Source organism: Natrix helvetica, assembly GCF_964273705.1.
Source record: "Natrix helvetica genome assembly, chromosome: 5".
NCBI classification, from domain to species: domain Eukaryota; kingdom Metazoa; phylum Chordata; class Lepidosauria; order Squamata; family Natricidae; genus Natrix; species Natrix helvetica.
This window is the reverse complement of record NC_138551.1, coordinates 8,940,815-8,964,356: the sequence shown is the minus strand read 5'-3', so window position 1 is coordinate 8,964,356 and position 23,542 is coordinate 8,940,815. Positions and strand designations below refer to the sequence as shown.

Below are 23,542 nucleotides of genomic sequence, written 5' to 3'. Positions count from 1 at the left end.
TCCTGGGGGCACTATCCGGTTCCACAAGTTCTGGACTTTCTCCAGGCGGCCTGGACAGAGGGTTAGCTCCCAATACTATTAGGAGACAAGTCTCGGCCATCTCATCGGTACTTCTGTGTGGCAAGGCCCAGACCTTGGCTCACCATCCCATGGTCAGGCAATTCCTCAAGGGGGCATCCAACCTCAAACCACTCACGGTACACAGGTACCCTTCCTGGGACTTGCGCAAGGTATTAGATGCTCTGACAGGCGCTCCGTTTGAACCATTACGAACAGTTTCACTTAAATTTTTGACTCTTAAGGTGGCCTTTCTGGTGGCCATCACCTCTGCCAGGCGAATATCCGAATTGCAAGCACTGTCCACCAGGGAGGATCTCTGCGTGTTCCACCGGGACAGAGTGGTGCTACGGTTGGACCCCTCCTTCATACCCAAGGTGTGCTCCTGCTTCCATCACTCGCAGGAGCTGATATTGCCAATTTCTGTCCAGACCCTTCTCACCCATTAGAGAGGAAGTGGCACACCTTGGATGTAAGGAGGGCTCTGAGGATTTACCTCAGAAGAACCCGGTCGAACAGGAAATCCGAAGCCCTGTTTGTCTCCTTCCAGCCGGGGTCTCTGGAAAGCACGGTGACTTCCATCACCATAGGCAGGTGGTTGCGAACCTGTATTGCTACTGCCTATCAAACACGGGGCCTGCAAACACCGAGCCCTATTACAGCACACTCCACGTGAAGCACGGCTACTTCAACGGCCTGGGCCACGTAGGCCTCATTGACTGAGATCTGTGGGGCAGCCATGTGGTCTTCCCCTCACCATTCGTGAGGAACTACAATTGGACTCCTTTGCCTCAGCAGAAGCATCATTTGGTTGTAGGGTGTTACAGGCTGTTCACGGGACGGGGGACACGCCTCACCAGGCATAGGTTTGGGCATGTTCTCTACATGTGTAACCCTCCCTAGGGACTTGTAGGCCTTGGTACGTCCCATCCTGGATACTCCTCCCCTCACTATGGAGAAAGGGCGTTGGTACTTTCCTGATATGCGTCTTCTCATAGTGGGGTTATGGCATAGTGATATGCCATAACCCTGATATGGTTATGTAGCAAAAGCGTTATGTTGGTTGTTAAATTGTTATGTTGAAGGAATAAATCATTAAAAGTTTGAAACTAGAATAAAAGTTTGGAGTGGATGGCACAAAGAGTCGGATAGATTTCTTTGCCGATAACTGGGCAGTACCTGGTGGCCAGGGCGTGTCCCAAAGAGCTTATCTGACTCAGTCCAATCAACGAGAGGACAAGATCAACCCATCCTGGATACTCCTCTCCCACTATGAGAAGAGGCACATCAGGTAAGTACCAACGCCCTTTTCCAAACCATTCTAGAAGCCTTGTATTTCTTGGTGCTGTCCCATTTCATGGTTCTGGACTTTTTATTTTAAAAAAATGCTTTATCTTCTTTTTGCCTGCCTATCTCCACCAAGGTCATCTTCTTTGCCAGAACTGATGAGGTGGGCAGCTTTCTAAATTTGATTAATAAAATAAACCAATAAAACATCTGGAAATGTTTATAGATTTTGACCTCCCCTTTCCTGCGGGCACCCGTGTCCTTGCAGCTTTGCACCAAGTCCTACACAGACTTCACCTGGCTGGTTCCCTAAATCCAGAGCAGTTTGTCCAGATGCTGCTGAGAGTTAGAAGTTTTGTGTCATTAACGCGAAGCTGCAGTGGGTTTAATTTGATGTATTGTCTGCAGTTGGGTTTAATTGTCCAAAACATTCTCCCGTTGTTCTTTTTCTCTCCAGTTCTGCAATTTGACTTATTTCACATGGAGGGGTGTGACAGCAGATGGAAGTTGCCCAGAGAAACCCTCCAAACGATGAGCTTAGGGAACCTGCAGTGGGTTAGCCCCAGGTGCATTTTGAGAAAATATCCCAGCCTTGCAAAACAACATTTCCTGCAGTCTTGCCTGACCAAAGCTTAGGAAAGCTTCCAAGCCAGCTAAATTAGCTTCATGGTACACTCTTCCCAGCTGGGATTAGGAGTCAGAACTTTTTGATGGTTGTGCAGTTTTAATTAGATTTTATTTTATTTATTTATTTCGCCGAGCATGCATTAAATAACATATAGAAGCATAAACATGATTTTGGATACATGAAATGCATGCGAATACAAGGGAACATTAGGACAGGGACGGTAGGCACACTGGTGCGCTTATGCACGCCCCTTAAAGGCCTCTTAGGAATGGGGTGAGGTCAACAGTAGACAATCTAAGGTTAAAGTTCTGGGGGTATCTATTGTGAGCTCGTGTGTAGTTGTGGTTGAAGCTGAAGCAGTCATTGACAGGTAGGTCATTGTAATGGATAATTTTATGTACTACGCTTAGGTTCAGACCATAGACGGCATAGTTCTAAGTCAGGGGTGTCCAAACTTGGGAACTTTAAGACTTGTGGACTTCAACTCCCAGAATTCCCCAGCCAGCCATGCTGGCTGGGGAATTCTGGGAGTTGAAGTCCACAAGTCTTAAAGTTCCCAAGTTTGGACACCCCTGTTCTAAGTTGCCTAAGCCCAAAATTTCAAGTCTGACGGCATAAGGTATTCTGTTGTGAGCAGAGGAGCGGAGGACTCTTCTCGTGAAATATCTCTGGACTCGTTCAACATTGACATGGTTCAACATGCTTGGAAGCCGTCGGGGTCTGGATGGGGGACAACAGACTTAAACTCAACCCCTCCAAGACCGAGTGGCTGTGGCTACCGGCACCTCGGTTCAGCCAGCTGATTCCATCGCTGGCCATAGGGGGCGAACAATTGCCCCCTGTGGAACGGGCGCGCAATTTGGGCGTCCTCCTTGATGCCCGGCTGTCAATGGATGACCATGTGGCAGCCGTGGCGAGGGGGGCGTTCCACCAGGTTCGCCTGGTGCGCCAATTGCGCCCCCTACTGGACCGGGATGCCCTACGCACGGTCACTCATGCGCTGGTGACGTCCCGCCTGGATTACTGCAACGCTCTCTACATGGGGCTGCCCTTGGGACGCGCCCGGAGACTGCAGTTAGTTCAGAACGCAGCCGCGCGGGCTGTGATGGGGAGTACGAGGTACTCCCACGTAACACCTCTCCTGCGTGAGCTGCACTGGCTACCTGTGGTTTTTCGGGTGCGTTTCAAGGTGCTGATTACCATCTTTAAAGCGCTCCATGGCACGGGACCTAGTTACTTGCGGGATCGCATCCTCCCACATACATCCCTGCGGCCAATTCGCTCACACAGGGAGGGACTTCTCCTGGTGCCGTCCACTAGGCAATGCCAACGGGCGACACCAAGGAGTAGGGCCTTCTCTGTTATGGGCCCAACCCTCTGGAATGACCTCCCCCCTGACATTAGAACTGCTTCTGACCTCCGCTCCTTCCGGCAAAAATTGAAGACTCACCTGTTCCGATTAGCAGGCCTGGCATAATTACAACTGTCCCTCCTGGCAAATGTATTATTATCTGGTTATCTTAGGGGTTTTTTAATCTGTTGTGTCTGTTTTTAGGGATTTAAAAAAATTTATATTTATATTAGCTTTGTACAGTTCTTTTAATTGCATTTTAACCTCCTCCAAACTGTACATATTTAATTTTTTATTGTATTTTGTGATATTCTCTATGGACTGTACACCGCCCCGAGTCCCTTCTGGGAGAGGGGGCGGTCTAGAAGCACCAAATATAAATAAATAAATAAATAAACATGCACATTTTGGGAAAAAAAAGGGGGGGGGAAATGGTGATAATTCAGCTTCCTCTTTACTTCAGGCATGGCTAAGAGGAGACCCCTGCTGTGTTAGGACTCTCATCATGGAGACGATAACGTAGTCAATTAACCACATTTGCAGAGCCATGTACCCTATTTCCCTGAAAATAAGACCTCCCTGGATAATAAGTCCAATCGGGCTTTTGAGCTCATGCACTAAAATAAGCCCTCCCCCGAAAATAAGCCCTCCCCAAAAATATTGCAACACAGCAGCAGCCATGAGGTGACCACGCTCGGCGCCTCCTGCACCTCAAAAATAATAAGACCTCCCCGAAAATAAGGCCAAGCTCTTATTTCGGGGGTCAAAATAAAATAAAGCCCTGTCTTGTTTTGGGGGAAACACAGTAGTAAAAATCATACAGAGGTAACCACACAAACATGCCCGGCTTGGTTAACATTCATCCTAGTTTTTATTGGTGCAGGAGCTAACGCGAGTCACTTTTTATTGCAGTAAGCGATAAAGGTAATAACCATATTGTGCAAATCCAGATTACTTTAGTAACTAAGTGAAGTACATTGTAGGAATGCAGAAAAGGTGCATTTCAAGGCCTCAAACGGTCCATTAAATTTGTATACAAATAAAATCCATCATCTTGAAGCAAAAAAGAAGTTTTTGTATTTTAAAAAAATGCCTTCTGGAAGCATTTTAACAACAACACACACTCCTATTTAATTTATTAAAAGCGGTGTTCCAATTGCTATATAGAGAATGGAACAGAATGGAACAACAGAGTTGGAATGGACCTTGGAGGTCTTCTAGTCCAACCCCCTGCTCTAGGATTTGAAACCTTCTAGTCATCTTCATGTCTGCTGGGAAACTCTAACTTAACAATAACTAGCAATTGGGACATTGTAAAAGAAATGATGGGCTCAATTGTGGTCATAAGATGAGGACTCCCTGAATCTCTGAGAAGAGGCAACAGACAGGTTCAGGAGTCCTACCTAGCGCTGGGGTGGAGAAAAAAACTCTTCTGCACTTACTCAGAGGGATGGAATCATTGTGAAGTCAGCAAACTTGACTTCTAAGCAAGTGAATTTGGTTTACGCCAGTTCTGGGCAGCAGAATATAACTAACAATCTGAATTGGTCTCTCCACACGTCATCCTTAGTGAAGTGTGCGAACCAGCATCTGCATTTCCTGCATCAGATGAGGAGAGCACATCTTTTGTCTTTCTGTCCTGGCCACTTTTCACAGAGGCACGATCGAGAGTGTTTGAATAAACTGCATCTCTGTTTAGTTTGGTGACCGCAGTGTTTCAGATAGAAAGCCCCTACAGAGAGTGGTGAGGACAGCCGAGAAGATTATAGGAAGCTCGCTTCGGGTTATTCAGGGATATTTTTTTTTTACATTCGTTTAGTGACCACTTGAAGTTAGAGGGCCCCTGAAAAAAGTGACTTAGGACCAGTTTTCATACTTACAACCGTTGCAGCATCCCCATGGATATGTGATCAAAATTTGGAGGCTTGGCAACTGGCTTGTATTTGTATCCTGGGGTCACATGTTCCCCTTTTGCGAAATTCTGATGAGCAAAGTCAACGTGGAAGCCAAATTCACTTAACAACTGTGTTACTAACGTATCCACTGCAATGATTTGTTTAACAATTGCGGTGAGAAAGATCATAAAATGGGACAAAACTCACTTAACAAACGTCTCGCTGAGCAACAGAAATTTGGGGCTCAGTTGTGGTCGTAAATCAAGGACTACCTGCAAATTTAACTATCTTGTTCTGGTTCACTTCTCTTGGACAACTGAAAAAAAAAAGTCCACTCCCTTTGCTGGGTATCACCCGTCACATATTTGAAGCTTGAGATTCTCTTCTGAAGGCTAAAAACACACACCCAAATCTTTTCACCGTTCCTCATACCACTGGCTTTTTCCAGATCCTTCACAATCTTGAGAACCTTCTTCTGAACTTCCTCCAGATTTGTCGTTCTGGTTTTGGAAATCTAGACTTTAGACTTGGAATAACTTTATTTGTCACTTTCAACGTACACTGATCGGCATACATTAAAATGAAATTTCGTTGCATGCAGCCCTCCAAGGGTCACCTCCTCCAATATACACTGCTTAAACATGACTAAATAAATAAATAAATAGAAAAATTATGTATATACCCACATATATTATATGACATATGGGATGCTAAGACACTGAGCTTGTCGATCAGAAAGGTTGGCAGTTCAGCGGTTCGAATCCCTAGTGCCGCATAACGGAGTGAGCTCTTGTAGTGAGCTCTCTAGCAGTGTTCCAATATCTCAGGGGTTGCCACAAAGAAGAGGGAGTCAAGCTATTCTCCAAGGCACCTGAGGACAGAACAAGAAGCAATGGGTGGAAACTAATCAAGGAGAGAAGCAACTTAGAACTGAGGAGAAACTTCCTGACAGTTAGAACAATTAATCAGTGGAACAGAAGTTGCCTCCAGAAGTTGTGAATGCCCCAACACTGGAAGACTTTAAGAAGATGTTGGATAGCCATTTGTCTGAAACGGTATAGGGTTTCCTGCCTAGGCAGGGGGTTGGACTAGAAGACCTCCAAGGTCCGTTCCAACTCTACTATTGTATTGTATTATATTGTATTGTATTGTTAGTTGTCCCAGCTTCTGCCAACCTAGCAGTTCGAAAACATGTAAAAATGCAAGTAGAAAAATAGGAACCACCTTTAGTGGGAAGGTAACAGTGTTCCGTGCACCTTCGCCGTTTAGTCATGCCGACCACATGATCACGGAGACGTCTTCAGACAGCGCTGGCTCTTCGGCTTTGAAACGGAGATGATCACCGCCCCCTAGAGTCAGGAACAACTAGCACATATGTGCATGGGGAACCTTTACCTTTTAACCAAGGCAGTTTGTGAGCGTGCCTTCAGGAGCCTGCTGGGTTTCTCTGCAATGCTCCCATTTAGTGAATGAATGAGGAGCCATTATTCGTTTAATATCGCCACTTAACTTCCATTTTTCAGTGGTGTTTAGGATGGGTGCAGAAGCCACATTGGCGGGTCCCTTAATTCTCTATCGACCCGGTTCCTATTGATTTTTTTTCTTCCTCCTTCGCACGTGGTACAAAGCACTGAAAAGTACCTTCCCCCTTTTAAAGCATAAAAACAGTCTAGTTTCCCTTTTTTCTTTTGTCTTCCAGCTTTCATCTTGCACACATATACACAAACATGCGAGCCCCTATGTGTGGTTTTTTTTTTGAATCGGTCAATTTCTGTCTCAAACAATGGTTTGAAAAAAGCGAACCCTGCATTGGTGGGGAAATACTAAGAATAAAAGAAATGCTAGGAAGATGATAGATAGATGATAGATAGATGGATGGATGGATGGATGGATGGATGGATGGACGGACGGACGGACGGACGGACAGACAGACAGACAGACGGACATACAGACATAGACAGATGATAGATAGGAAGACAGATGATAGATGATAGTTAATGGAGATGAGCACCGCCCCGTAGAGTCGGGAATGACTAGCAAGTAAGTGCAAGGGGAACTTTTATCTTTATGGTAGGAATGCAGAGGTATTCCCTGTTATAAATGCAATTAGCACATTTTTGAACACCTCACCCTGCCAGATAGGTAAGTAGGTAGATAGGAGAAGGAAGGAAGGAAGGAAGGAAGGAAGGAAGGAAGGAAGGAAGGAAGGAAGGAAGGAAAAGAGAGATAGAGAAGAGAGAGGGGGGAAAGAAGGGAGGGAGGGAGAAAGAGAAAGAAAGAAAGAAAGAAAGAAAGAAAGAAAGAAAGAAAGAAAGAAAGAAAGAAAGAAAGAGGAAGGAGAAAAGAAAAGAGAAGGAGACAGTCTGTGCTAGGTATCTTATGGGTGTTGCCAGAGATATCAAAACCAGTTTCTGTTGGGGTGGTGGAACAACTTTATTCCTTCTTCCGAGATTGATGGTTTGACATACTTCCTTGCTGTCGTCCTCAGCCTCCTCTTACCAAATGATAGCTCCAAAATATTAATAAAGTCTTCCAGAGTCTTTTAGACCAGCCCAATTCAGGGGATAACTGAGAATAGTCAGTTTGGGAACCAAGAGGCGTGGGACTTGAATAACGTTGGAGCTACTCGGCCTGAACGATAAAGCCAAAACCCATCCCGTAAACTGGGCCAAAGCTATTAGGCTAATGAAGGAGCTTGAGGGAGGGTGTGGTTATTAATTTGTGCAATGTCATCATTATGATGAGTTTATTATAGAACAAGATTAGGACAAGTGTGGGTTTGTATGTCTCTCCCCCAATCTGGTGCCCTCCGATAAAATTGGATTGCAACACCCGAGTCTCCGACAATGTCTCTAGGAACAGATCAGCGCCCATGTTCAGAGTCAGCTTAATCATTAGATATGTATCCTGTTTTGCCTCCAGCAATCCAGGGCAGTTGCAATCCTGTGAAGTAAGATGGGTCACGAGACGGGAACTGACCCAGAGTTACCCAGGGAGCTTCTATGGCTGAAGGTGGCCTCAAATCTCAGTTTCCCAGCTTTCGGCCCAACACCGTAACCCAGTGATGGCTAACCTTTTCCGGACTGAGTGCCCAAACCCCCTAAATGCAATGTGTGTGCACCTCCCATCCATGCACCCCTCACCTTGCACATGCATGTGCGACCCCCTTGCATGCACCCTGCCATCCCCACGCATGCGTGCATGACCCCTGCAGGTGTCCCACCCCCGTGCATGCATGCACATGAACTCCCCCACACACACCACTCCATGCTGCGCGAGTGACCTCCCCTGCACGCGCTCCACTCCCCGCCATGTGCAGCAGCAAGCTGAAAACCAGCTGGCCGGCAGGAGGCGCGCACATCATGGATCTCACAATCTCGGCAACACTGCTCTTGCGGTGTGAGAGAATTGGCTGGCTCTATTCTTTTTTTATTATTGTTGTTGTTGTACATTTTCCTTTATTCTACATCACAATTTCAATTTTGCAACAGCCGTATACTGGTTGTATTGAGTCTTTTTAAAATATATACATGGTGTTATACACCCTACTCGTAACTGTTATTCTCTTAATCATATAGTATAGCCTCTTTTAAAAAACCTAATATTATACGACGTAGTTATATCCATTATTTCCATAGTTGTGCCATAACACTCTATACTTTTACCACTCTATACATTTTAATCTATCACCGCGTATAGTCCGATAATACTATTGCTAGCAATGTATATTCTTATGTCTATCTCTATACCTGTATTTATTTCTAATTTGTTAATCTTCTTTCATTGTTAATTTTCTAACCTCTGCCTCTGTTATCTAGCCATTTATACAATGTCCCATATTGAGTAATGTTCTCCTTTGTCTTGAAGTTCCATCGCTAACCTGCCCATTTTGCCACGCTCTAATATTTTCTTTATTACCATTTCATCTGTAGGTGTACTTCCATTTTTTCCAATTTTGTGCATACATAATTCTAGCTGCAGTTATTATGTGTAACATTAAATACTTCTTTTATTGTATTTCCCCAGTAGTATATCTATTCTGATTGATTGTATATGAGGTCAGAAATAGTGTACTGAGTACCGATCACTGAATGGGGACTATATTCAGGGTTAATAAATCCCCAAATTGTTTATTATCCAAACTAGGTCACATCATCAGTGCTAGTGGTAGAATTGGATTTATGAATTAGAGGACATGTCAGTTGGGGGTTATTGATCTTGAAGACTCCAAGCATCTACAACTCTGCTGTTGTGGTGAGAGAGCATTGACTGGCTCAGATTGATTCAACCAACTACCATGGCTAACCATGGCAGAGTAGACCCACCATCTTTCCAATCCTAGTCCATCATCTTCACCGTCACACATGTATCTCTTCGCTCCAGCAAGAGGAACTAGTGAACTTCCATGGCTTAGGAGGAAACCTTAGCTTTGTCCTTCTCACTTATAGCCCAGTAACTTTAGAATAATTGGAAAGGACCTTGGAGGCCTTCTAGTCCAACCCCCTGCTCAAGCAGGACACTCTATACCATTCCAGGCATGTTGCTGTCCAGTCTCTTCTTAAAAAGCTTCGGTGGTGCAGCACCCACAACTTCTGGAGGCAAGTCATTCCACCGACCGACTGTTCTCATTGTCAGGAAGTTTCTCCTTAGTTCTAGGTTGCTTCTCTCCTTGGTGAGTTTTCATCCATTGCTTGGCTTCTTGTTCTTCTTCCAGATGCTTTGGAGAAGATGTTGATCCCCTCTTCTTTGTGGCATTCCCTTAGATATTGGAACACTGCTATCATGTATCAAGCCACGTATCACATATTTATCACTACACCACAGTTTATACCCCATGGAATGTGGAGTCGCCCCAATGTCTGGTCATCAAAGATCAGCGTTAGCTTTCTTGAATCGGATCATGTCCGTCAGACCAGGTTTGCATCTGTGGTGGGGATAAACCAGATGTTGCTAGGAAAGATAAGAGTTTGGACACTGTGGAGGGACCCATTTCCATTTTGGTTGTGGTGCTCAGAAAGTCAGAAGATGGAACCTCTGTCTCTCACATGGTTAATAAGGATTTGTCTCCATGAATGTGTGTAACATTTGAAGAAGAAAAAAACAGAGGAGACAAGTGCTCATAATTGCCTCATGTTGGCAGTGAATCTCATAAGTTAATTAGTGCTGTAATTTTAGACTGTAAGCAATCTAGGAAGCCATCAAGACATGGGGGAGGAAGCAGAATTCTCTGGCAAAAGGAATTGTCATGTGAGCAGAAGTCATAAAGTCAACAAAACTTCTTGCCCAAGTCAGATCCAGCCCTGACCTAGAAGTTTCTCTTTTCAAGGTCAGAACCAAATAATGTCTGAATATATTTAAAATCCAGGGGGGCTGCATATCTGGAAGAAGTTTGATCCAGCAGCTGGCTTTTTAACAGAAGCAGCAGGAAAGCAAGTGGCAATACATATGTTGTGATGCTAGCATGCAAAGGAGAACAACCAAATAACAGAATTGGAAGGGACCTTGGAGGTCTTCTAGTCCAACCTCCTGCTTAGGCAGGAAACCCTACACCACTTCAGACAAATAATTATCCAACATCTTCTTAAAAATTTCCCCTATTGGATCATTCACAACTTCTGGAGGCAAGTTGTTCTATTGATTAATTGTTCTGTCAGGAAATTAATTCTAAGTTGCTTCTCTCCTTGATTATTTTCCACCCACTGCTTCTTGTCCTGCCTTCAGGTGCTTTGGAGAATAGCTTGATCCCCTCTTCTTTGTGGCAGCCCCTCAAATATTTCAACACTGCATGTCACTCCGGGTCCTTCTTTTCATTAAACTAGACATACCCAGTTCCTGCAACCGTTCTTCACATGTTTTAGTCTCCAGTCCCCTAATCATCTTGGTTGCTCTTCTCTGCACTCTTTCTAGAGTCTCCACAACTTTTTTTACATCGTGGCGACCAAAACTAGATGCACTAGGGCATTACAGAGTGGTATTAACACTTCAGGTGATGTTGGTAGTCTTCAGGTTCTAATAGCAATTGGGACCAAAATTGCCCATCGTTAAGGGATGCGGTCATAAAGTATGGTATCACATGACTGGACTCCTTAGCAGCGGCCATTCCACCAGTCTCATTTGCGATCATTAAGCTAGGACCACATAGATCACCTGATCCTCATTAAGTGAGGACCTTGTGTGACTATGACTTTTCATTTAGATTTCCTGCCATTTCATTGACTTGGTCAGCAAGGAGGGTTGCAGATTAGAATGACATGATGGTGAGATGCTGCCATGGCGAGGGACACCGTAACTACCACTCATTCGATGCTATTGTAATGTTCAGTGGTCACTGGTGGTTAAACAAGGACTGCCTGTAGACACTGGGCAGCATGTTGAGACTGGAAAGAGTGCAGAGAAGAACAACAAAGATGATTAGAGGGCTGGAGGCTGAAGCATATAAAGAACGGTTGCAGAAATTAGGTTTAATGAAAAAAGGACATGGGAGGGACATAATAGCAGTGTTCCAATATCTCAGGGTCTGCCACAGAGAAGAGGGGGTCAACCTGTTTTCCAACGCACCAGAAGGCAAGACAAAAAAAAACCAATGGATGGAAACTAATCAAGGAGAGAAGCAACCTAGAACTAAGGAGAAATTTCCTAACAGTGAGAAGAACATTTAACCAGTGAAACAGGTTGTCTTCAGAAATTGTGGGTGGGTGCTCCATCGCAGGAGACTTCTAAGAAGAGATTGGACAGCCTTATCTGGAAGGGTATATGGTTTTCTACTTGAGCAGGGGATTGGACTAGAAGACCTCCCAAGTCCCTTCCAACACTGTTATTCTGTTATTATTGTTATTCCAATTACAACACAACGGATTTCGATGATATCACAATCAAAGTCCTAGAGGAGATCAACCCCGACTGCTCTTTAGAAAGCCAGATCCTGAAGAGGAAACACAAATACTTTGGCCACCTAATGAGAAGGAAGGAGTCACTGGAGAAGAGCCTCATGCTGGGAAAGACAGAGGGCAAAAGAAGAAGGGGACGGCAGAGAATGAGTTGGATGGATGGAGTCACTGAAGCAGTAGGCATGAGCTTGAATGGACTCCAGAGGATGGTAGAGGACAGGAAGGCCTGGAGGAACATTGTCCATGGGGTCGCGATGGGTTGGACACGACTTCACAACTAACAACAACAACAATACCTATGATGTCATTACGGTTTTTAACTGCTGCCTGTGCCTGTATCCTCTTGGGACACCAGTCTATAAAGATAGAAGTTTCCAGTTTTTATGGCAGTACCTTCCTTTGACATTTATAGCGATTCTCCGATCAACCTGATTGAAGTGGATTTGCAATAATCTTGTAATGAGCCTATAGATCTGGACTAAGAATACTATGATTGTGTGTTCCTTTGATTAGCTGATGCCAGAGATACCAAAAAGCGTTTGATGGTGAACTGCCTCCCCCCCCCCCATCCCCGCCACATCTCATTTAGAGTTTAAAGTCCCTTACTCGTGAGACCGCTGTTTTGAGCCAAAGAAGCTGTTTTAAGCGTGTTAGAAATGTTTTCGTCTTGAAATGAAACAACTCTGTTTTTGCCCTGGAAACTGGGTTAGACTTTGCTATGTTTCAGGTTTGAAAGATTTTGCACTCTTCGAGGTGACGCTATGAGCCTAAAACAGGGGTCGGCAACCCGAGGCTCTGGAGCCACATGTGGCTCTTTCATCCCTCTGCTGCGGCTCCCCGTCGCTGGTCGGTAAAAGGAAAAAGGACACCGCGCTAGGAGGAGACTCTATGGTGGGTGAACCGGACTTTTGGCTGGCAGAGGAAAAAGGATGCCGTGCTAGGAGGAGATTCTATGGTGGGGAAACAGGACTTCCAGTCAGCTCAAGAATTGAATGAGGGGCTTCTGGGTAGGACCCTTGTGGGTCTTGGTGGCCCAGTGGCTAAGATGCTGAGCTTGTCGATCAGAAAGGTTGGCAGTTCGGTGGTTCGAATCCCTAGCGCCGCATAACAGAGTGAGCTCCCATTACTTTTCCCAGCTTCTGCCAACCTAGCAATTCGAAAGCATGTAGAAATGCAAGTGGAAAAATAGGAACCACCTTTGGTGGGAAGGTAACAGCGTTCCGCGCACCTTCGGCATTGAGTCATACCGGCCACATGACCACGGAGACGTCTTCGGACAACTACCCCAACATTCCCCACCTGGGTTGGGGAATTGTGTTTTTCTCCCAAGATGCATTTCTAGAAAAATCTACAAGGTTCTGCAGTTAAATCACTGTGAGTTTTGAAAGCTGAATTTAACTTTCAGGAACTTTAGAAGGAGTTGGAAGATATATGTGAGCAAACAACCACAGCAAAAGTTTCTCAACTTCAGAGAATGTAAAAGCATGCTAGAAAGGGCGACAGTCACATTCAGAATCAATATTTATGCAACATTTCTTAATCGGAAATCTTTCTTTTACGGCTCTCCCATTCCTATCTTCCTATAAAGCGTGTAATTATTTAGGGAGGGAGGGAGGGCAGGATATGCCATATTTCTTACTGAAAATCAACTTTGCTTGCAGATTTATTCAAAGATCTCCAATGCGTTAGTTTTAATGTTCTTCTCAACCCTAACCTATATACATTTGGGGTGGGGGGTGGAGGGGTTGTAGACTGATAGGATTCAACAACTTACATTTGTGATTAACCAAAGGAAATATGTTTGTTTGTTTTATTGGATTTATATGCCGCCCTTCTCCCAAAGGACTCAGGGCGGTGTACAGCATTAAAAAACACATATTACAAAAGTTGAAAGGAAATTAGAAACAATCCAAAAAACAAACCTAATTAATATAACACTAACATTTTAAAAATTAGATAAAATTAACAGGCCAGGCTGGCTTGCTGGAAAAGCCAACTTTTTAGGGCACGTCGGAAGGACCGGAGGTCGGGGATTATGCGAAGCTCCAGGGGCAGCTCATTCCAGAGGGAAGGCGCTCCCACAGAGAAGGCTCTCCCCCTGGGGGTCGCTAGCCGACACTGTCTGGCTGACGGCACCCTGAGGAGGCCAACTCTGTGGGATCGTACTGGACGGTGGGAGGCTACTGGTGGCAGTAGGTGGTCTCGCAGGTACCCTGGGCCTAAGCCATGGAGCGCTTTAAAGGTCATAATTAGTACCTTGAATCACACCTGGAAAACAACCGGCAACCAGTGCAGGCCGCCTAAAAGGGGTGTAACATGGGAGTCCCTAGGTACCCCCATGATAACCCGCGCGGCCGCATTCTGGACCAGCTGAAACCTCCGGGTGCTGTTCAAGGGCAGCCCCATGTAGAGAGTGTTGCAGTAGTCCAGGCGAGAAAGGACGAGGGCGTGAGTGAGGTGTCTCTTTGACTCCTTGGAAATAAAGCATGTCTAGATGTTTTCCAATAACGAATTTCATATTTTACCCAAAGTGGGAATCTATGGATAATAGATCTGCTCAATCATGCAATCAACTAGAACAGGGGTCGGCAACCTTAAACATTCAAAGAGCCATTTGGACCCGTTTCCCACAGAAAACAAAACACCGGGCACGAGCCACAAAAAACCTTCTGACAACTATAATGAAGATAACACTGCATATATCTTTTTTTTTTACCTTTATGCTATATATATTTAAAAAACTACAGTGTGCTGCATTTATATAATCAATGAACTGCTAGAGAGAAAACAAATGTTTATTTCTGCATGCAAGAAAAACATTTTGAACTCTGAAAAAAAACAGATGGGTTGAAAAGCTCAATAAATCATGTGCCGGTGGGTGTTGCCCGTTGGTGGTTGTGACGCATGTTTTGAGCGACAGGGAGCCGCAGCAGAGGGATAAAAGAGCCACATGTGGCTCCAGAGCCGCAAGCTCTGAGCTAGAACATTAAACAGACTTTCTATTATGTCCTGGCTTGTTACAAAGTTAATGCTAACCGTAAGCTTGCTGGCTTGCATAAAATTGGAAATCATGGTGACTCTGGTGACAGCACCTTCAAACCCCGATTGACCTTAGAAGCTTACTCCAGGAAATCCCAGGTTAACAGAAGTGGAAGCTGAGAAATTAAAAAAAAAAATCCCAGCAGAAGATACTGTGAGGTCAACCCTTTTCTGCCTGTCTTTCTGATTGATAGATGAGTTCTTGGGGTTGTTATTTACGTAAGGAAGGAGTCCAACAGCTTCAGTTTCAGCCAACAGGCTCTTTTGCATTTTTTTTGGTTTTGCTAAGTTGAGAGAAGTGTATCCCCGACACAATCGGAATGCTATTTATCTGGAGTAGGTTGGTTATTAGAAGCCATACTAGTTTCGGAGAATTAGACATTATCGTCCTCCCATCATTTGAGGCTCATTGTGTTGCTTTGAGCGTAGTGTCACTCTGCATTCGAAGTTTTGGTGAGTGAAAACTATCCACTCTGCAATGATCAAAGCTGGCAAGGTGAAATTATTCTAGTAGCTGTATGGCGGTGTCTTTAAACCCTTTCTTATTTTCCCTTCTTCTCCTTTTCCCCCCTCTCTTCCCTTCTCTTCTTCCTCTCTCCTCTCTCCTTTCTTTTCCATTCATTTTCAGCTCCTCTTTATTTATTTTCTTTCTCTCCCTCTATCATCTATCATTTCTCTATGTACGGTATCTATCGTCATCATTTATCTACGGCAGGGGTGTCAAACTTGGGGTGTCACATGATGTGTCGTGATTTTTTTTCCCTTCGCCAAATCAAGCATGGGCGTGGCCAGTGTGTTACACATCCCTAACCCTAATCCAGCGATGGCAAACCTTTTTTGGCTCGCGTGCCACAAGTGGGGGGAGCGCAGGGGGGTCATGTGTGGGCGTGCCGCACCCATAATGCAATGCATGACCCCCCCCGTGCGCATGCGTGCACAACAGGTGCGACCCCCCCCCCATTTTTACATGCTTTTTTTGCCCTCCCCAGGCTCCATAGGCTTTATAGGAGCCTGGGGAGGGCGAAAAGAGCCTCCCCCGCCCCCCCGGAGGCCCTCTGGAGGCTTCAGGGACCGTCCAGAGGCTTCCCTGGAGCCTTTGGAACGCTTAAAACGACCCTCCGTTTTGAGCATTACGAAGGCTTCAGGGAAGCCTCCGGACGGTCCCTGAAGCCTCCGGAGGGCCTCCGGGGGGGCGGGGGAGGCTCTTTTTGCCCTCCCCAGGCTCCTATAAAGTCTCTGGAGCCTGGGGAGGGTGAAAAATGGCTTTTAAAAACGGTGAACTCAGCTGGCCAGCGCGCGCATGCACGCTGCCCAGCTGACAAGGCAGCACCTCGCGTGCCCTGACAAATGGCTCCGCGTGCCACCTGTGGCACGCGTGCCATAAAGTTCGCCATCACTGCCCTAACCCTAACCAACTGGCTGTGAGTTCGACAGCTCTGATCTATGGTATCCCCTGCCTGCCTGCCTTTCTTCCCAATAGCAATAGCAAGAGTGCTTAAACTTATATACCGCTTTACCGTGCACTACAGCCCTTTCTAAGCGGTTTACAGAGTCAGCATATTTGTCCCCTAACAATCTAGGTCCTCATTTTACCCACCTCGGAAGGATGGAAGGCTGAGTCAACCTTGAGCCTGGTGAGATTCAAGCTGCCAATTTGCAGGCAGCCGGCAGTCAGAAGTCACCTGCAGTACTGCATTCTAACCACTAGGCCACCACAGCTCCCTCCCTCCCTCCCTCTTTCTTTCTTTCTTCCCTTAACTTCTTGAACACATCTTCCATTTGTTTTGAAGCAGAAACAATGCATATAGCGGACTGCTGAAAATAGAGTTGTTCTTGCCCAGCCTCGGGGGATTGAAGAGGGCAAGACAGGGCACCACCAGTAACGATTCCAGGCAAGCAGCTTCTGATTTCTGCTGGGAATTCTGGAGTGGTTAAAAAAAAAATCACAGAAATTCAAGCAGACAGGAGCCGGGCCCACAGACATTTGTGTGGATATATGCGTGCATGCAGGCATCCTCCCCCCAAAAAGTCAAAATGTTCTTGCAAGATGTTCAGGAGCATTGGAAGTCTTCAAGCTATTGAATTACTGCCGAATCCTCCCTGAGATTCTTGCCAAGGCGTTAAGCTTGGCCAAGAGATAAATCTTGGCTGTATAGCAACCAGGAGTGGAATGTAGGGAAGTGTTTTCTTTAAATCAGTGTGGTAGGAGGGGGGGAAAACATGGGGGGACATTTGTCTGAGATCATCTTCTGGGGATATCGGTCATCTGATCTGCAGAGAGAATTACTGGGCTGGTATAGCTTGCTCTTGACCCAAAACTCTGGAGTAAACACTTTTTTTTGTCTGCATTTAACATTTGGAGAACCTGAGTCTGAGACAGGAAGAGGGGCATTTTGTGCTGGATCCATCATGAAGGGAGCCCAGGTAGAATAGAATAGAACAGAATAAGAAGTAGAGAAGAGAAGAGAAGAGAAGAGAAGAGAAGAGAAGAGAAGAGAAGAGAAGAGAAGAGAAGAGGAATAAGAGTAGAGTAGAGTAGAGTAGAGTAGGAATAGAATAGAATAGAAGAATAGAATAGAATAGAATAGAATAGAATAGAATAGGAATAAGAATAGAGTACAATACAGTAGAGTAGAATAGAATAGGAATAAGAATAGAGTAGAATAGAATAGAATAGAATAGAATAGAATAGAATAGGAGTAGAGTAGAATAGAATAGGAATAAGAATAAGAATAGAGTAGAATAGAATAGGAGTAGAGTAGAATAGAATAGGAATAAGAATAGAGTAGAATAGAATAGAATAGAATAGAATAGAATAGAATAGAATAGGAGTAGAGTAGAATAGAATAGGAATAAGAATAAGAATAGAGTAGAATAGAATAGGAGTAGAGTAGAATAGAATAGGAATAAGAATAGAGTAGAATAGAATAGAATAGAATAGAATAGAATAGAATAGAATAGAATAGGAGTAGAGTAGAGTATAGAATAGAATAGGAGTACAGTAGAATAGGAATAAGAATAGAGTAGAATAGGAATAGGAATAGAATAGGAAAAAGAATAGAATAGAATAGAATAGAATAGGAATAAGAATAGGGTAGGGTAGAGTAGAGTAGAATAGAATAGGAAAAAGAGTAGAGTAGAATAGAGTAGAGTAGAATAGAACAGAATAGAATAGAAGAATAGAATGGAATGGAATAGGAGTAGGGTAGAGTAGAGTAGAGTAGAATAGAATAGGAATAAAAGTAGAGTAGAATAGAATAGAACAGAACAAAAGTAAGAGTATGAGTAGTAGTAATAGTAATGATAATAAATGCAGCTTTAGTGAATAGTTTGACAGTGTTGAGGGAATTATTTGTTTAGCAGAGTGATGGCATTTGGGGGGAAAAAACTGTTCTTGTGTCTAGTTGTTCTGATGTGCAGTCAGGCAAAAGCAATACCTCTTTTGCTCTTACTTGCGGGCCACAAAGGAGTAGTAGAATTATGATCAGGAAGTGCAACCAAAGTGGATATTTCTGCTGGGAATCTCGTGTTTCAGGATTGGGCGGTTGGACACTCAGGGAGAAGCCCACAGAGACAAATTACCCTACCTGGGACTGACCGTGGGAATGGGGTAGGCAAAGAAGCAAGAGACGTTGAGCAAGGATCGGCTGTAGGCATCTCTCTATTATAGCACTAAGGTGGACTGACGCAAAAAGAGCCGTAAAAACAATGCAAGCAGAAGGCAGCAAAATGAAAAATGGTGTTTTAATTATTCCTTGCCAGCAAAAAACAGGTCAGCTGTAGCTGCTCTGCTTTCAGCCAGCAAATTACTGGTAGAAAATAATCCAGTTAAGCTGGCCGGTTGGGAAGCAAAGAACAAGATATGGTTTTATAGTGGACTGAGTACATGCAGTGAAGCCACGATGTGAGTCTATTTATTTATCTATTAATATCACTCCTTTTTATTATTTTTACAAATAACTCAAGCCGGCAGGCATATCCAATATTGCTTCCTCTTTTCCCCACAACAACCTTGTGAGGTGGGTTGGCCTGACAGAGAGTGGCTGGCCCAAGGTCACTCAGCTGGCTCGAATGCCTAAGGCGGGGCTAGAACTCACAGTCTACTGAGGATTGGCCCAAGGTCACTCAGCTGGCTCGAATGCCTAAGGCGGGACTAGAACTCACAGTCTACTGAGGATTGGCCCAAGGTCACTCAGCTGGCTCGAATGCCTAAGGCGGGACTAGAACTCACAGTCTACTGAGGATTGGCCCAAGGTCACTCAGCTGGCTCTAATGCCTAAGGCGGGACTAGAACTCACAGTCTACTGAGGATTGGCCCAAGGTCACTCAGCTGGCTCTAATGCCTAAGGCGGGACTAGAACTTTTAGTGTCCTGATGATTGGTCCAAAGTCACCTAGAGGGCTTTCATGCCTAAGGCAGGACTAGAACTCACAATCTCCCTCTTTCTAGTCTGGTATCTTAACCACTAGGCCAAGCTGACTCTCGGTAACATCACTACGCAAGCATGTAAAGAAAGGGTTTCCACAGTGACATCCCTTTGAGGAGAGGCATGCTATGACATCTCCCCCTTCGTTATGAATACACGAGAATCAAAACTATATTTTCTTATATCCTATCCAGAGCCTATGGCACCAGACCAGTGGTGGGATTCATTTTTTTTTACTACTGGTTCTGTGGGCGTGGCTTTGTGGGCATGGCAGGGGAAGGTTACTGCAAAATCCCCATTCCCTCCCAATCAGCTGGGACTCGGGAGGCGGAGACTAGATGGGGGCGGGGCCAGTCAGAGGCGGTATTTACCGGTTCTCCGAACTACTCAAAATTTGCGCTACCGGTTTTCCAGAACCGGTCAGAACCTGCTGTATACCTCCTCTGCACCAGACTCACAAACTGTTGAAAGAAATCAATAAGCGAGCATGACTGTTGAGATTTAAGATGCCCACATTGAAGAAAAAACTGTGTTCCTTCAGGCAGTAGTGAGGAACAAGGTCATCCTCTCTGAAATGCCCTCCCCACAAGAGGAGGAGGATTAGAACCCATGTTACATTCAGTCGAAAGTACCACACCAGATCCTTCTGTTCCTGAACTCTAGGAATGTTGATCTGGAATGATGAAAATCTCTCTGCTCAACAGGAACAATGTTTCTCAACCCTAGCTATGTGGACTTCAACTCCCAGAATCCCTTAGCCAGCAGGGAATTCTGGGAATTGAAGTCTACACATCTTCAAGCTGGAGCTGGAGGGTGTAGGTTTAAGGCAGGGGTCGGCAACCTTAAACACTTAAAAGAGCCACAAAGGTCCTAACCGGAACACCCCCACCCCACCCCCATTCAATTCTGGAGCCGACCAGAAGTCTTTATTTACTTATTTTTTTAGTTTAGTTTAGTTTAGTTTAGTTTAGTTTAGTTTAGTTTAGTTTAGTTTATTGTCATTGCACTTTGTACAACGAAATTAAATGCAAACTTCAGTATACAATGACAGTTCAGGTTGTGGTTATTTACTTATTTACTTTTTATTTATGTATTTACTTACTTACTTAACTTACTTAACTTACTTAACTTACTTAACTTACTTAACTTACAATAATACAATACAATACAATAGTAGAGTTGGAAGGGACCTTGGAGGTCTTCTAGTCCAGCCCCCTGCCTAGGCAGGAAACCCTATTCCGTTTCAGACAAATAGCTATCCAACATCTTCTTAAAGACTTCCAGTGTTGCGGCATTCACAACTTCTGGAGGCAAGCTGTTCCACTGATTAATTGTTCTAACTATCAGGAAATTTCCCCTCAGTTCTAGGTTGCTTCTCTCCTTGATTAGTTTCCACCCATTGCTTCTTGTTCTACCCTCAGGTACCTTGGAGAATAGTTTGACTTACTTACTTACTTACTTATGAACTCCCTCAGAGATAAATAGAAAGAAACTGTCCATCTCCCTCAGAGATCATTTATCTCTGAGGGAGATGGACCGTTTGAGTGAAGTGGCCTCTTCCGTTACTTCTTCCTTTTCATTATGTTTAAGCCAACTTTCCCAATCTCTGGGCTGCATGGACTTCAATTCCCACATCTCCTAGCTAACCTGGCCATGGCTGAGAATTCTGGGAGCTGAAGTCTGCACCTCTGGTGGAGCCCAAGGCTGCTGAAGTTTTGTCTACAACACTTTTTCTCAACCTGTGGGTCGAGACCCCTTTGGGGATCGAACGACCCTTTCACAGGGGTCGCCTAAGACCATCGGGAAAAAACATATTTGCTATGGTCTTAGGAACAGAGACACCAATGTTATGGTTGGGGGTCATCACGGCATGAGGAACAGTATTAAAGGGTTGTGGCGTTGGGAAGGTTGAGAACCGCTGGTCTACAAGTTTGATACAATCAAAAGCTGGCCTGCAGTGGTCTTTCCACTTTAAGTCCTCCTTAGTTGTTGTTGGTGAAATTCAAGATGGAGTGTTGGTTCACTGTGCCCAAGACTGCTACTCTTCATCTCTTGCACGCCATTCCCACAGCTCAATTTTGTTTATCTGTGTGTTTCCCTTCCAGCTTGCGGTCCTGGGACGTTCAAGTCGAAACAGGGAGAAGGCCTGTGCGCTCCGTGTCCTCCCAACAGCCGGACAAGCTCTGGGGCTGCCACGCTTTGTACGTGCCGGAATAATTATTTCAGAGCGGATACCGATCTCCCGGACAGCGCCTGCACCAGTAAGCCTTGTTCCAAGGTTTTCTTTCGGTTTTAACAAATGTTTACTCGCTCAGTCTCAGGTATCCAGGACGAATTAGCATATCTCTGAAATCAAAAAAACAAACAAACCCGCAAGAGGAATTAAATTAAGAACCCTGCTAAATGCAAGCAAGATGGAATGTTTCTCAGATGGCCACATCTGTCCAGGCAGATAGCCAGCCTGGGAGAGGATTGATTGTTTTCCAGAAAAGTCTATTTCACACGCTAGCTGTGTTTGCTTGGCAAGCTACATTGAGATAAAAACCATGAGATTGCATTTGCACAACATGCTTAGCTTGGATAAAGTAAACCTGGTTGGTGTGCTAACCCATCCTATTTGTTTATGACTCCCTGAACAGGTTAAAGGAATAGAATAGAATAGAATAGAATAGAATAGAATAGTTGAAAGGGACCTTGGAGGTCTTCTAGTCCAACCCCCTGCTTAGGCAAGAAAACCTACACCACTTCAGACAAATGGGTATCCAGCATCTTAAAAACTTCCAGTATTGAAGCATTCACAACTTCTGGAAGCAAGTTGTTCCACTGATTAACTGTTTGTTTGTTTCTTTCTTTCTTTCTTTCTTTCTTTCTTTCTTTCTTTCTTTCTTTCTTTCTTTCTTTCTTTCTTTCTTTCTTTCTTTCTTTCTTTCTTTCTTTCTTTCTTTCTTTCTTTCTTTCTTTCTTTGGATTTATATGCCGCCCTTCTCCAAAAGGACTCAGGGCGGCGTACAACATTAAAAAACACACATCCCAAAAGTTTTTTAAAAAATTAAATCCATATCCAAAAAAACAAACCGAATTTAAAAGACAATACATTTAAAATAAGTTAAAATTAACAGGCCAGGCCGGCTTGCTGGAAAAGCCAACTTTTTAGGGCTCGTCGGAAGGACCTGTCAGGAAGTTTCTCCTTAGTTCTAGGTTGCTTCTCTCCTTGATTAATTTCCACCCATTGCTTCTTGCTCTACCCTCAGGTGCTTTGGAGAACAGCTTGACTCCCTCTTCTTTGGGGCAGCCCTTTAGATATTGGAACACTGCTATCATGTCTCCTCTAGTCCTTCTTTTCATTAAACCAGACATATTCAGTCCCTGCAACCGTTCTTCATATGCTTTCGCTTCCAGTCCCCAAATCATCTTTGTTGCTCTTCTCTGCACTCTTTCTAGAGTCTCGACAGCCTTTCGTACATCATGGTGACCAAAACTGAATGCAGTATTCCAGGGGTGGCCTTACCAAGGCATTATAAAGTGGTATTAACACTTCACGTGATCTTGATTCTATCCCTCTGTTTATGCAGCCTAGAACTGTGTTGGCTTTTGGTGAATGCAATGCTGGGTAGAATCCATCCTGTATTTGCTTCTAGGTGCAAATTCACCAAAGGTTTTGGCACCTATTCCAATGATTGTTAGCCCTTCAATATAGACTTGCCTAAGAAACCAATGCCATACAGCGTAGTTCTCAACTTACGATCACAATTGAGCCCAACATTTCTGTTGCTAAGTGAATCTGGCTTCCCTTTTGCTCGTCAGAAGGTTGCAAAAGGAGATCATGTGACCTTGGGATACTGCAACCGTCATAAATATGAGTCAGTTGTCACACACATGCGTGGGGGAGAGGGGGACAGGGGGGAACACGGGGTCATTTGCAGATACGCAGGGGGGGTGGGGCATGTCGCACGCACATTGCATTATGGGTGC

The 23,542-nt window shown here is 44.6% G+C and overlaps 1 protein-coding gene across 1 annotated transcript in view; it reads left to right on the top strand.

The window, feature by feature from the left end:
* EPHB3 (EPH receptor B3) overlaps window positions 1-23,542 on the top strand; it is a 158,553-nt gene that overhangs the window by 99,585 nt on the left and 35,426 nt on the right. The window contains exon 4 of the mRNA XM_081953620.1: window positions 21,676-21,831. Within this exon, the coding sequence (XP_081809746.1) occupies window positions 21,676-21,831 (156 nt within the window). The remainder of the gene's footprint in view (window positions 1-21,675; window positions 21,832-23,542) is intronic.